General features: G+C 39.6%; 1 protein-coding gene across 1 annotated transcript in view; it reads left to right on the top strand.

Moving 5' to 3' along the window:
- CAPZA2 (capping actin protein of muscle Z-line subunit alpha 2) overlaps nt 1–14,217 on the top strand; it is a 46,411-nt gene that overhangs the window by 27,417 nt on the left and 4,777 nt on the right. Inside the window, exons 3-8 of the mRNA XM_075929194.1 lie at nt 988–1,039; nt 2,718–2,781; nt 4,124–4,330; nt 7,437–7,516; nt 11,922–12,000; nt 14,070–14,141. Coding sequence (XP_075785309.1) covers nt 988–1,039; nt 2,718–2,781; nt 4,124–4,330; nt 7,437–7,516; nt 11,922–12,000; nt 14,070–14,141 — 554 coding nt within the window. The remainder of the gene's footprint in view (nt 1–987; nt 1,040–2,717; nt 2,782–4,123; nt 4,331–7,436; nt 7,517–11,921; nt 12,001–14,069; nt 14,142–14,217) is intronic.

Here is a 14,217-nt window from a genome sequence, read left to right as displayed (position 1 = left end):
GGGCCATACAGGAAAGGGTAAGACCTTGAGTGGAAAGGGTGGGGCGGGGATTCTTCTGGGTTCTCCACCCCCAGACCATGATTGGTCTGGGGGCAGGGGAGTGCATGAAGCCTCCCCCAGCCCTGTCATGAGCGCCTAGAATTTCCAAGCACTGCATGTTCCTGGCAGGGTGGAGGAAACTTTGTGTGCTCCCTTCCCACCCCCAGGTTGTAATTGGACTGGGGGCGGGAGAGGGGCAGGGCTTCTGTGGGCTGGATCCACTCACTTGGCCGGCCGATTCTGGCCCTTTTGCCCACCCCGGGTTAGCATCACCTAATCAGGTGACGGGTTAACTAGTCACATCCCTACTAGAGAACCACTTCAATCATATTTCTGAGTCTAGTTACTGCACTGTGAAGTCAAACTGATCAAATAGGTGTTATGTGATATAGGGGTGTAGTTGACTAGTCGCTTCCCCGCCCTTCCTGCTTCTAGAAGCTGGTTTTCCCCCAGCACCGTCTCCATGGGGAACAACAGAGACAGAGGTGCAACAGCGGAAACAGTGAGAGCTGGGACTGAGCTGTCTCACTCCGCGTTCAGTCCCAGATGCTACGCCTCTGCTTTTTAACTGTAGTAAGTACCACCAGAGGCACGGCGTCTGGGACTGGGTGGGAGCCGGGGCTCAGTTATCTGAGACCGCTGCAGCTCTGCTTTTTAAATGTAGTAAGAGCATTTAATATATAGTAAGAGCATTTAAAAAGCAGAGCTGCAGAGTACCTCATTATCAACTAATTGAGTAGTCAATGGAAATTCCATCGACTACTCGATTAGTTTCCTAACCGCTATTTAACATCCCTAATGTGAAAAGCTTGCTGTCTGTTGTTTTTCCCCTCATTTCCTTGAGGCAAATCTTGATTTGACACTTGATGCAAAAGTTATTTTATGGCTAATATAAATATTCTTCTAGCTTCTTGAAAATAGTGTTAAGACTTAAATATTTTCTTTCAGATGTTCGGTTGCTGCTTAATAACGATAATCTTCTCAGGGAAGGAGCAGCCCAGTAAGTATCATGTACTACATTTAGCATTTAAAGACTTCCAAGTTTCACATTCTATTAAGGTTTTGTTATCAACAAGTCATTGAAATGATCTGACTTATTAATAGTGCACCTGTAATTTTAGCTATGCATTCATCAGACCTAAATAAGCTAGATAAAGTTAGCCTGAGTCAAGAGTTACATTAAAGAGGTCCAAGTAGAACTCAGGAATTACAGAAGAACTATAGATGACTGAGTGGTGCTCTGCAGTACTGAGTCATCCCTTTTGAATTTAGAAACCATGTTGGAGCAGTGTTCTAAAGAGCACAAAGCTCCCAGTTTTGTGTGTCTTGGATAAAGCACAAGCAGTCTTGTGTCTTGTGTTCACAAAAAATTCTAGGGCACTTTTTTGCAGAGGTGTTACCCAAATAAACATACATAGGTTAAGTTACATCATGCTTATCTACATATATATCCCCTTCCAGTTTCAATTATAAATGTGTGTCAGTTTTCATAAACAGATGTAGTGGTTGGCAATGTTATCACTACAAAGTAAATTGTTAGGTAAATTTGAGCCTTTTTGGGAGTCTGATTAAAGGGTCAGCATAAAGGGATCCCACAAAGACGGTGGAATGGGGCCAAAAAAATAAGTGGACCTTTACTTAACTAGATGTGGGTCACAGCACAGAAAAATTAACTTATATTTATCTCCATAATTTGAAGTTGTTTACTCAGAAGGTTTCAGCTCTTGCACTCCAGTTAGACCTCTATCTATAAAAATAACACTTTTCATTTATAGCTCTCAAAGCTCTTTAGAAAGATAAGTGTCCTATCCTTATTTTACAGATGGGGGAAACTGAGGTACATAGTAGCAAAGTGACATGCCCAAAGTCACCCAGCAGGGAAGTGGCTGGGTAGAATCCAGTTTTCCTGAGTCTCTGTGCTCCTTTTATTTGACCACATCTCTAAACTGTTAGTTAATCATGTCTAGATTTCTGAATGGTTAATACCCACATCCTCTATGCTAAAAGCTTTCTGTTTGTCTAGCAATGCTATATAGTAAAAACGACTTCAAGATTCCACGTTCCTGGACAGATGTTTTTTCTCATTTGGAATAAATAGACTTCTAGGAGTCTGCACACACTTCTTTGTGTCAGTGTATATATTGTGGGCATTTCAGAGATTAAACTAAGACACTTTCTGTAAAATGTATTTACTGTGCTATGATCTAGACATTGACTGCAAAACAGGTGGCCTTGTAAACTTATCACACTTTTCTATTAAAAGAGCTAAAAATATCTGTGTGAATATATTAAGTGGCTGTCTAGCTCAGCGCGGTAGTCTGGACGCTCCGCGTTCGACATCGTGCCTCCTGGAATGAGGTTTACCTGGGAGGTCGACAGATGCCTTTGATGTCAACTGTGGAGAGTCCAGACTACTGCGCTGAGCCAACAGCTGATCGGCTCAGCGCAGCAGCCATTTAAATTTAAATGAAGCGGCGATTATTTAAATTGCCGCTTCATTTTCCCATGCTGGGTAGCCTAATCTACATGCCTCTGTCACCAGAGGCATGTAGTTTAGACGTACCCTCATTGTCTAACTTTCTTTTGATATTTGTAAATAGTTAATTTTAATGCTTTTGTAATGGTTGGAGAGTCTTTTTAACTATTATGTAGAATCTGATGTGTATTTTTTCTTTTAGTGCATTTGCACAGTACAATCTGGATCAGTTTGCTCCTGTAAAAATCGAGGGTTATGATGAACAGGTATGGCTATTCACTCATAAAACTTTAGAGAAAAATTAAGGAGCATGCTATGATAGAACTTCCTGCCTTTATTTTCCTGCAAAAATATGTATTGGCAAGTATTCTAAGTTGTTAAACTGTTTATCATGTAAATCATGAAGAGCTACTATATAAGCTGTGTGGGCAGCATAAAGATACTTAAACAGGGACGGGGAATTTACAGCCTGTGGGTCAAATCCATCCTGTGGCTTGCATTGAATTGGCCCATGAGGCCTTCTCTCCTCGCAGTAGGACAAGCAAGCACTGGTGCTCCCCACTGCAGGAGAGTGGAGGAGAAACCTCACAGGCCTGATCCTGGCAAGCCACGGGCTATATTCAGCCTGAAGGGAAGAGGAAGGGGCTGTGCATGCTGCAGGGAAGTGCTCCTTGCAAACACTGCCTCCCATGCTCCTGTTGGCCAAATCAGGGAGCTGGGCCAGATAGGTGCCCCATCCCCTGTCCTCATCTGCACTATCCTCTAGGGATAGCTGCACTATCCTGATAGAAGCAGCAAAGACGGGGGGAAAGGGAAAAGAGGGAGTACTTCAAAATGTCAGTGCCACGCGGAGCCCAGTAAGGGCTCTGTGGGGTGCTACTGCTTTGAAACGCTGTGGCGGTGTTTAGGAGGGGCAGTGCTGCACAGCTGACCCCGGGCTCAGTGTGGCGCTGCTGCTTTGAAATTCCACGATAGCATTTCAAAGGGGGCAATGCCACACAGAGCCTAGGGTCAACTGGGGTTGGCCCAGGCTGACGCTGGGCTCTGTGCAGCATTTCAAAGTGGCAGTGCTGCATGGAGCCCAGGGTCAACGGGGGACTTTTGTACATTTCAAAGCTGGCTTGCTGTGTGCAGCCTGGGGCCAGCGGGAAGTCCTTTGTGCATTTCAAAGCCAAGCACCCTCATGGAGCCCAGAGTCAGTGGGACTTCTCACTGGCCCTGGGCTGCACGTGGAGTTCCGCATTCCTCCTTTGAAATGTACAAGAGGTATGCAGAGGTGCCTAATGACTAATCAAGTAGCTGATGGAAATTCGACTAGTAAATTAACTGCAATTTAACATCGTTAATATGAATTCTGCATTTGCTACAATGAAGGGTGAACTAGATAAGAACTCAAGGTTTGCTTCTGCTTACTTTGTCATATTCATCCCTCCCTTCTGTGTATGAACTCAGTTAACATAAGTTTTAAAGAATAAGATTTAGATAAGCCTGGCTTTGGTATGGTTTAGTCTTTCTCTTTTATATTGAATGATATAATGTCAAAACCAAAATGTGTGTTTAAAAAGAAAGTTAATTTAAGTATGTTAAAACTATAACTTTGTAATGCAGGTATTGATAACAGAACATGGAGATCTAGGCAATGGAAAATTTTTTGATCCAAAAAACAAGATAGCTTTTAAATTTGATCACTTAAGAAAGGAGGCTACTGATCCTAGGCCTTATGAAGCTGAAAATGCAGTTGAGTCCTGGAGAAATTCAGTAGAGACTGCAATGAGAGCCTATGTGAAAGAACACTATCCAAATGGTGTTTGCACAGTAAGTACTGGATATATATGAAATAATGGGGGATCGAAACCTCATTGTGTGTTTATAGTGTTGGTAGGAGACGATCAGTTCCTGAATTATATTGAGTGCCATTATCTTATATGAGAGAGCCTAGTGAAGACATTCCTTTAAAGTCATAGGTGGGAGCATATTGGGTTTTAATGTTCTCATTACCCACCACTCTGTATCACCTACAAGCACTTATTTTCTTTTCTTCCTTGCCCTCAGAAACATGCTCCTGAACTTCCGTTGGGTATTGATTGTGCACCATCGGTTCCTCACTAGCCTCCTGGGACACAGTGGTATTTCTTGTATTGCTCAAAGTTTGAAAACTAGAGGCTGGGCTGCCCTATCATGGTACGTGGATCTAACTTGTGCAACTTGATTAACATGAATAAAACAACAGAAGCAGATGATGTTAGATCCACTTACCATGGTGGTTACACTGTGTTGTGTCGACAGGAGAGTATCTCATTTTCACATTCCTTTACCCTTCTCGGGCAGGTGGAGTACACAGATTAATTTTAATGTGTCTTCATCAGACCTGCTAAATCGACACTTGTCTCATTGATTGCAGCAGTGCCAAGCTATTTGCAAGTGTAGCCATATACCCTGGAGTAGTCCCAAATTCTGTTCTACGTGTGACAAGAGATACATGACTGGATAATGTTTGATAATGATGTTCATGTTCTAGTCATACAAGGACATTGCTGGCTGTTCCCCTTCATCAGAGAGTGAGGGAAAAGTACACACAGTTTGTTGCATTCCTCACTCAGGCTGAGGTGTGAAGAGTGCAGTTTGTTCTCATTCCCTAACAGGGACAGAAAAGGAAAGAGCAAGCAGTTCTGGTATGAATCTCGGGAGGTAGGGAGAGACTTTTGCCCACCTACCCTCCCCCACACACTATAGTTTCCTGTCCAGAGCCCCTCCTCAGCCCTGATTGCTGAATCCCTGCCCCCCCCCCCCCCCCACCTCCGGCCTCCTGGCCTGAGCCCCTCCAAAAAACACCTTACCAATTTCTGGTAGATGTGCTAGTTCTACATATGTAAGATTTCAAACATGAAGGAACTAGACTCTGAAGTACCATACATTTTAGCTGGCATTGATTTGCTATATCTTTTCAAGAGAATGCATATTGGTAAAAACAGTGGGGACAGATAATGGGGATGAGTAAATAAGGTTAGAAGCTTCACTGTGACTAAGTGAACTCTGAGTGGGGAAAGAGAGAAGGTTTGTAAGCTCAAAAGCTTGTCTCTCTCCAACAGAAATTGGTCCAGAAATTTTAGAAACACAGGGTAGGTGAACAATCTTTTATTGGATCAATTTCTGTTAGTGAGAGACAAGCTCTCAAACTCACTGATCTTGTCTCATACTGGGATCAACACGGCTGCAACACCACTGTACATAAATAAGGAAAAGACTCAGTTTGGAGGTACATTTGCTATAAACCTGGGGGGGGGGGGACAAAGGGATGGGGTCTACAGTTATCCATCTGTAAGCAAAGTGAAGAGGTGTTAACTCTTTATTGTAAGCTTTAATCTTGTCTTTGATGTGTTCCTTTAAAAAAACATGATGTGTACGCATGGCCTTTTTTTGGGGCTGTTTTGGAGAGACAAAATACCAAGTCTTGGGTATAGCAAGGCAAGATAAAGGGAGAGAAAGCACTTCATCCTATCCTCTGTACTTAAGCAAAAATAGGAAGTGGGGGTTTCATAAAAATAAAACCTTTTTTCTTCTGTATCAGACTATCACTTGTCATGCTTGATGCTTTAAAATTCCACTTAGGGTTTTTTTTGGTTGAACCTCTCTAGTCGGAAACTCTCAGGACCTGACTGGTGCTGAACCAGAGAATTTGCCAGACCATAGGAAGCCAATATTGTCTAGCACCATTACCAACACTTCCACTGTTTGTTGGCTTCTTAGAAGATACTAGAGCTAAATAACAGCACAGAACATAACCAGGACTGGTGGCTATAAACAAACTTTATAAGACTGCAGGAAACAATGGACATCTGGATAACTAAAATCATGGCAGACCACGGATGTTACCAAATCAGAGATTGCCAGACTAGAGCGGTTCAACCTATACCACATTTGTAGAGGACAAAATACTGAGATATTGATGTACTGAAACAAATACATGCCTTGTTGTTGTATATTTGGTGTCTTAATTGCTTCGTTTTCCCCTTACCTAGTAAAAAGTTGAAAATATCTAGTTAGACAAAGAATAGTCTGAAATCCAGTCGTTTCACTATTCCTGAAGATTCCCATATGACTGATTAGTTTTATATGGTTAAAATCAATCAGTGTTGAGACATATCTAATGTCTTTATTGCTAATCTGGAAGGTTTATATACTTGCAACATTTAAATTTAGGTTGGCCACATCCAATGTGATAGTCCAAATATTGTGCTCTTACATTTTCCTCCTTTGAGTCATACAAGCATTCAAGGCATGGTTTAAAGCTCATGTATTGCCTTCATTTGTTTATGCATAGAAATAATGAAAATTATTTTTAAAGTCTGTAGTGTAATATCACTGAATTATAATACAATACAAGAGCTAAGTATCTCTCAAAATCTGTCTTGTTCATGTTAACTTCATGTTAAAATTCGACACTCTCCGAGAAGGAATGAACAAACACTCAAACTATCTTACCCATTACCAAGATAGCTTCCCCAATTATCACCTCTAATACCATTAGCTCACAAACATCCCACTCTCCCCACCTCTAATATCATCAATTCAGACACTTACCTTCCTTCCTTCCTCCCCCTCCCCCCCCCCGCATCCCCCTCCTGTTCTGAAATGTGATTTGTCCTTTTCATATGTGTTCATTTTTTTTAATTGTATCCTTTGGTATATATGGTTGTGACTATTTTCTTCCACTATTTGATCTGAGGAAGTGGGTCTGGCCCACGAAAGCTCATCATCTAATACACCATCTTGTTAGTCTTTAAAGTGCTACATTGTCCTGCATTTTGCTTCAGCTACCCCAGACTAACACGGCTACATTTCTATCACTGTCTTGTTCAAGGTACTTATAATTTAACTACTCAAAACTTGGCATTACTTTATTCATTCTTTTTCATTTTAGGTGTATGGTAAAACAATTGATGGACAGCAAACCATTATTGCATGTATAGAAAGCCATCAGTTCCAAGCAAAAAATTTTTGGTAAGTTCTTACCTAATCTTGTATTTGTGATAGACTGAGTTACTGAAATATAATAATCACCTCTACTCATCCTCAGTATGAGCTAATGCTCGCTTTTTGGTGAGAAGAAGCTGTGGGTGAATTTGAAGCTTCTTTAAAGAACTATATAAAAAAAGCTTTGCTTCTAAAAGATGCAAAATGGTAGGTTACAGCTCTGTTATGTTGCAGACTATTTGGGAATTTCCTATCCATGCATTTTCCTTGACTTTCCAGTGATTTTCTTACTTGCAGTTTTCCTTCCTTGACTATTGTTTCAGCCAGTTATTTTTAGCTTTAAAATGTTGTTCTTTTATTTTAAGTTGTACGATGTCCACAAAGAAAAGCAAATTGAGGACTAGGAAATGTACAGCTATTTTGCATTGGCAGAAGAAGAAATGACACATGATTCAGTTTCATTTTATTTCTCCTAGCCAGGTTCAGAAGCAGTCCTTTCACAGCTGTATGAGTTGCCTATCTTTGTTTAGGTAGCCAGCGGGGATGGGAAGCCTACAATAGGATGTGGGCTTGAAGTATCCATCAAGGAGGGGAGGGATAGCTCAGTGGTTTGAGCATTGGCCTGCTAAACCCAGAGTTGTGAGTTCAATCCTTGAGGGGGCTATTTAGGGAACTGGGGCAAATCTGCCACGGATGGTAGTTGGTCGTTGGTCCTTCTGTGAGGGCAGGGGACTGGACTCAATGACCTCTCAAAGGTCCCTTTCAGTTCTACAAGATAGGTATTGTGTGTGTGTGTGTGTATATATATATATATATATATATATATATATATATATATATATATATACTTGACAGTCTTTCTTTTAAACTATCAATACCTAGGACCTTAGTTATCCCAGAGATACCACTGGTTCCTTTTTGTCTGAAGGGAGATGAGCAGGATACCTTCAGTAGAAATATTTAGCTTCACCTTACAGCTCTTTGTCATTAGTCATTCCCCACAATTCCTCAGAAGACAAAGGGCAGCACAAATCAGGTTTACTGATTATTGTCAAAATACCCTCCTATTATCCAGTCTTATACTGCCAGGCAAAAGAGTTCTCTGATCCCATCATGAGAATTTTAGTTCAGAAAAAAGTGGAAAAATGGGAAGGGAGCAAGACAAAACAGGACTTCTGGAAATTTGTATCCAATATGCCTGAGACTTTTTGCTAGCAGAAACACAGCTTTTTTTTTTTTTTCCCCCAGACATAAGAAATACTTTGTTAGTGCTTTTTCTTCATGAGTCCTCTTAGACTGGCTATACTAGAGCAACATGTATCAAAAGGACGCATCACCAATATTGCTAAGAAACTTCACCAATCTTGCAAATTCTCCAGTTCATAATACTTTCAGGGAATTGTTACTCCAGGTAAAGGGAAAACCAGCTTCCTTCCCACTCCCAAAAAATCATAGGAGCTATGAAAAAAAGTGAGAAATCCATTAGCTTCTCCAAAAGAGCACAACTAAAAGAGTATGTTTCAGAAACTCAAGCAAAATGCTTGTGGTGATGCAAAATGCCATCATTTACTATTAATTTTCACAGTAGGAAAGATTTAAGAGAAATTCTGTGCATATATTTTCCCATTAGTGATAGTTTTAATTCTTATGCATAAACCTCTGGAAATTTTCTTGTCAGAGTAGTACATTGTTGCCTTAAATATAGGTTCTCAAGACAAATGACTAAACCTTAGAGGGCCTAACATCTGAAAGCCAAGGAATTTCTAACCTCTGTCATGCTATGAAGATGAGACTTGAAGGTAGAATCTTGAATAATGTCCAAGGTTTTCTCTCCTGTTACATTTCAGGATAAAGTTCCATAGTGAGGATGTAAAGGACGGGAAATGCTAGCATTTCAACTCATTTTCTCTGAATAGTCAGTGCACTAAGCCGTTATCTACCAGATTTTGGCAAATAGTAAACTTTTCTGTAAACTGAAATATTTTGGCTAGATGAACTATTTCTCCTTTTTGCTCTGTAAAAGTTTATCTGGCTAATAACTAAAATTAAGTCACTTGCAATTGTGTGAAGGCTTTTTGCAACTTTGGAAATAAACTTCTAGATCACTGAGCTTGGGCTCATTGGTTAATGTTTGAGTTAGACACAGTCTCCAGATATGCACAGGAAGCCACCTTAAAAGCTGGCTCTCGTGCACCAGCTCCTGGGGAGCCAACTGCTGCCCCTTTGAAAATGTCAGTGTTTACACAAAGTTATACAGTTACATTGACAGCCCTAGCAGTTAAGTATCTGCATTAATGCCTGCGATTAACGCAGGGTGGGATGAATGTGTTAAAAATATTAACGCGTTAATCGCAGGTGTTAATGCTGTGCTGCCCCTTTGAAGTGCCACTCCGGTGCTTCAAAGGGGCAGCGCTGCACAGAGCCCGGGGTCAGCTGGGGACTCCAGCTGATCCCAGGCTCCTGCAGTGCTGCCCCTTTGAAATTCTGCTGCTGCATTTCAAAGAGGTTGCTGCCCTGAGACTGGGGTCAGCTGAGGACTCCAGCTGATCCCAGGCTTCTGCAGCGCTGCCCTTTTGAAACGCTGCTGATTTAAATTTTTTTAATAACTTGACAGCCCTATTAATTACATGCATTTTAACATCCCTAATAGCTAGTGAATATAACTGTTAGAGAAAACTTGATCTATCTCTTGTGCACTTGTAACATGATAGCCATGCACATGTTTCCATTCCCAATTGCAAAAAAAGGTCTTATGTCACTAGTTCAGGAAGCCAATATTAGTTAATCATAATTATTTCTGTATGCTGCATCAGCCAGTGAGATGATTTCATATTATCCAATATAATGCCTTGCCATCTGCTCACTTAACAGAAGAGCTGATAAAATTTGAAATGCCACTGTTTTTGATGTTCTGTGTTCCATTAAAATCAAAATACAGATTTATAATCCAGGCAGTGCATCTCTGATTAGAAAATTGTCAGAAAGCAGTTGATCAGCACTAGTAAATAAAATAGATAAATTAGTAAGGAAACATTGTTTTTATTTTATGCAATCATTTGAAATAATTGAAAACATTTGAAATGTGCAACAAGCTTCTAGAAGTTCTAGGTTCAGCAATGAGTACAGAGTTATGATTAGGACTTCTATGTGAAAGATATCATAATTTAAGGATGACAAAGGACTTTACAAACCATTGAAATGACTTAATTTTTTACTAAAATGTAGGGTCTGTTAGTGACACGTTGCAGTTATCTAACAACCCGCGGAGTACTAGTTGTTCACAAATCTTAAGTATGTGAAGTGTAGCGACACAAGTTGGGAGTTTAAACACACATGGCACTTCTTGCTGCAAGTTGTCAGAACATTGTTCTGGCACTTGTAGCACTATACTGCCATCTAGCAGTCTAGTTGAGAAACTAGTAACTCAAGGAACACAGAACCTCTCTATCCATCTCACTCAGTGAGCTTAAATAGTTATCAAATCCTACCTTGCTTGGTTTTTGAGTTCTGAAATTACAGCCCAAGGTATATGGATTTGGGCATTTAACTTGTCTGAATTATATTTAATGGAGCATTTCTTCATCAATTTGCATGGATTAATTACCTGGTAATCTTAAACTTTTTTTCAGTATTGTTATCTTCTGAAAGGGAATAAAATGTGTAGCTATTCTTGTGGAAAGTGAGTTTATGGTGTACCCAAACTGTTCTTCCTGAATACATACACAGAGTAGAAATTGAGAGCATGCAGGAGCTTTTCTAATATAGCCTTTTTCTGATGGAATGATCCACTAACTCTTTTCATAAGTGTCTGCCTTGCGGGATGCAAACAGTGTGAAATGTAGCCTACCTGTATTTCAGACATCTGGAAAGATGCACTCTCCACTTGAGTGGTTTGAGAAATCTATTACATTTGTTTCTAATGGAAGGAATGTCTACAGTTCTGGAGCTTTATATTTAAGAGATGTCCAAAACCTTAGCTATAGTTAATAATATATTTAATGTTTGGTTTTGTTTTTTAATAAAAATGCAAAGATTGTAAAGCTAGTGGGCTGCAAAAGGTAACTCTGTTGCTGGAAATCATCCTTTTCCTCTAAAACAGTAGTCAGCTACATATTTTTAGAGAGAAAGTTCCAGTTAGAACATCTGTTATGAATATATCATCTTGCTTCATATCCAAAAGCAAAAAGAAGTGTTCCCACGGAGCCCCAGTTTTTCTTAACTGTTTTAGTGCTTTAAAATCATGAGTGATTTTTCTTTTGTAAAAATATTGTTCCTCCCATGCTACCACACTTAACTCTCTGAAATTAAATACTAAGTTTGTTGACAATGATGCACAAATTTTTGAATTTTAACATTTTATTCAAATTATTTTCCCTGCCTCCTTTTATAGCTTTATTAATATGATTATTTTATTATTATTATTATTGTTAAGGAATGGCCGTTGGAGGTCAGAATGGAAGTTTACAATCACCCCATCAACTACTCAGGTGTCTGGCATCTTGAAAATTCAGGTAGGCTTACCATAAATTAGATACTTTGGTATTTAGTAGATGTCTAGTTTTTCTTTTTTTAATTAGGGGAATCTCATGGCAATATAGCAACCTCTTATAATAGAGGTGCAAGAAAAAATAGAACAGATACACAAGTCATTCTGCAATATTTAAAAACAAATTGGCATATTTGTCTATAAATATTCATGTATACATTTGTGTGCGTATACACGCGCGCGCATAAACTTTTTAAAAAGTAGATGACGGATGGTGGTGGAGACTCATCCTAGTTCGTGTGATGTGGAGCAGAATGTTCTTTTTGAGTGGGGGAAGGGGTATATGTTGCTCCCCTGCCTCCTGTATCCAAAGTCTTGGTGTCTGTTCAAAGAAGGCTAGTTGTAGCTTGTTTAGGCTATTTCCTCTTAAGGGTATAGGATAAGAGAAATATACTCTTTGTTCCAGGAGCTCTGTTGCTGCTGCTACACTGCAAATGGAAACATTTTTTTAAAACGGATAAAGAATCCGGTTTTACATTTAACAAAGTCAAACACTTCTTTGGATACACTACCAGAATCGTTACAAGAGCAGCCCAATTAATGCATACATCAGTGGTCCCCAACGTGGTGCCCACGGCGCCATGGTGCCTGCTGGGGCATTTATGTGCACCCGCCGAACAATCTGGGCCGGCCCCGCCCCTGGGTGCACGGCTCATGCCGGCGTGAGGCGCATGGGCGGCCCCGCCTCCTCAGACACTAATATAGTTGCCTACCAACCTTCTGTGCATCATCGCCGGTCTGTCTCTCCAGAAATATTTTTTTAACTATCAAATTCTCAATTTTTGGTGATGCTTTTTTCATCAGTTTAGAGGGGTTAAAAAAATAGAAAAGATTTTGTTCTCTGAAAATTCAACTGTGAATGAATGGTATTTAGTTATTTTTGCCACAACTGGTAAACAGATTTCATTTTAGAAGGATAAGATGACACCAATAAGAATAGTTTTCTAAGCTAGCATGTGTATTTATGTAATGCTATCAGTGCACCTCTGTGGAAGTTGCTAAAAAGGTAATCATGGATGGATGGGCATATCCTACAAGTTACTATACATACTTTACAGTTCAGTTGCCACCTTTTTTAATCAGTGATCTCTAGGGCCAGAAGTAAAACAAACTGATTTTTGGTCTCAAGACTCAATTCCAAGACCTTTTTTCTCATTTTTTTTGCAAGTGCACGTACGTTGTAACTTTTCTTTTTGATTCAAGCTGGTAAGGCCAAAACCCTCTTATCTTTAGCATTTTCCAGTTTAAATCATAAAGGTATCCATTACTCTTAAATACCATGCCATTTGTTGAGAATAACTTCTTAATTTCCCATTGATGTTTAAATCTCCTCCCTCACAGAAATCCTACATTTAAAATGTCTTCAAACCCTCTGATTTTTAACTCACTGACTTCATCAAAATTAGTTTTAATATCTTTAGATAATTGACAACTGGTAGGACTGTAAATTAAGGGCAGAGAGGGAGTACAGTAAGCCTTCACCGGGAGAGATCAAGAGTTTCTATTACTTCAGATTACTAGCATTATTGTGCAGGATGGAATTCTTTTGTCCCTTCTCTGGGTAAACATTCTGACATTTGGGAGCTATATATATATATAAAGAAAAGGGATTTCAAAACACAGACCAACATAGTACATAATAATGTCATGCTGCTTCCAGCAAGCAGTCTGGGTAAGTAAAGATAGCACATTGTAGCTTGAAGCTTTGCCAAAACTCTTCTTGAACAAAATCAATCCTCGCTACTTGAGCAGCTTCCAAAAGCACTCTAAAGAACACCTTTCTGCTACTGTAAGTAGCTCAGATAAAATGAACTCTTAATTGCAAAAGAAATGCCTGGAAATGAAAAGTGCTACTCTGAGCACATACAAGTATAACTCTGCATTTCAGTTGGAATGCACAACCCACAGCTACTCCTACCTTCCTCCAGAAAAGTATGCTTACATATTGACTAATGTTAGCATTTTATTAGCATGCTGATTTTGTATTTAAAGTAATAACATTTTATTATGGTGTTTGTTTTCACTTTTGCATAGGTTCACTATTATGAAGATGGTAATGTTCAGCTAGTGAGCCATAAAGACATACAAGATTCATTAACAGTATCTGTAAGTTATCTTTTTACATGGTCTCATATGTTGAAGTGACACATTTTATGTAGGTTTTGGATGTATTATTTAATAT

This window comes from Pelodiscus sinensis, chromosome 1, assembly GCF_049634645.1.
Source record: "Pelodiscus sinensis isolate JC-2024 chromosome 1, ASM4963464v1, whole genome shotgun sequence".
In the NCBI taxonomy this organism is placed as follows: Eukaryota; Metazoa; Chordata; order Testudines; family Trionychidae; genus Pelodiscus; species Pelodiscus sinensis.
The sequence above is the reverse complement of the archived record's forward strand: the minus strand, read 5'-3'. Positions and strand labels throughout refer to the sequence as shown.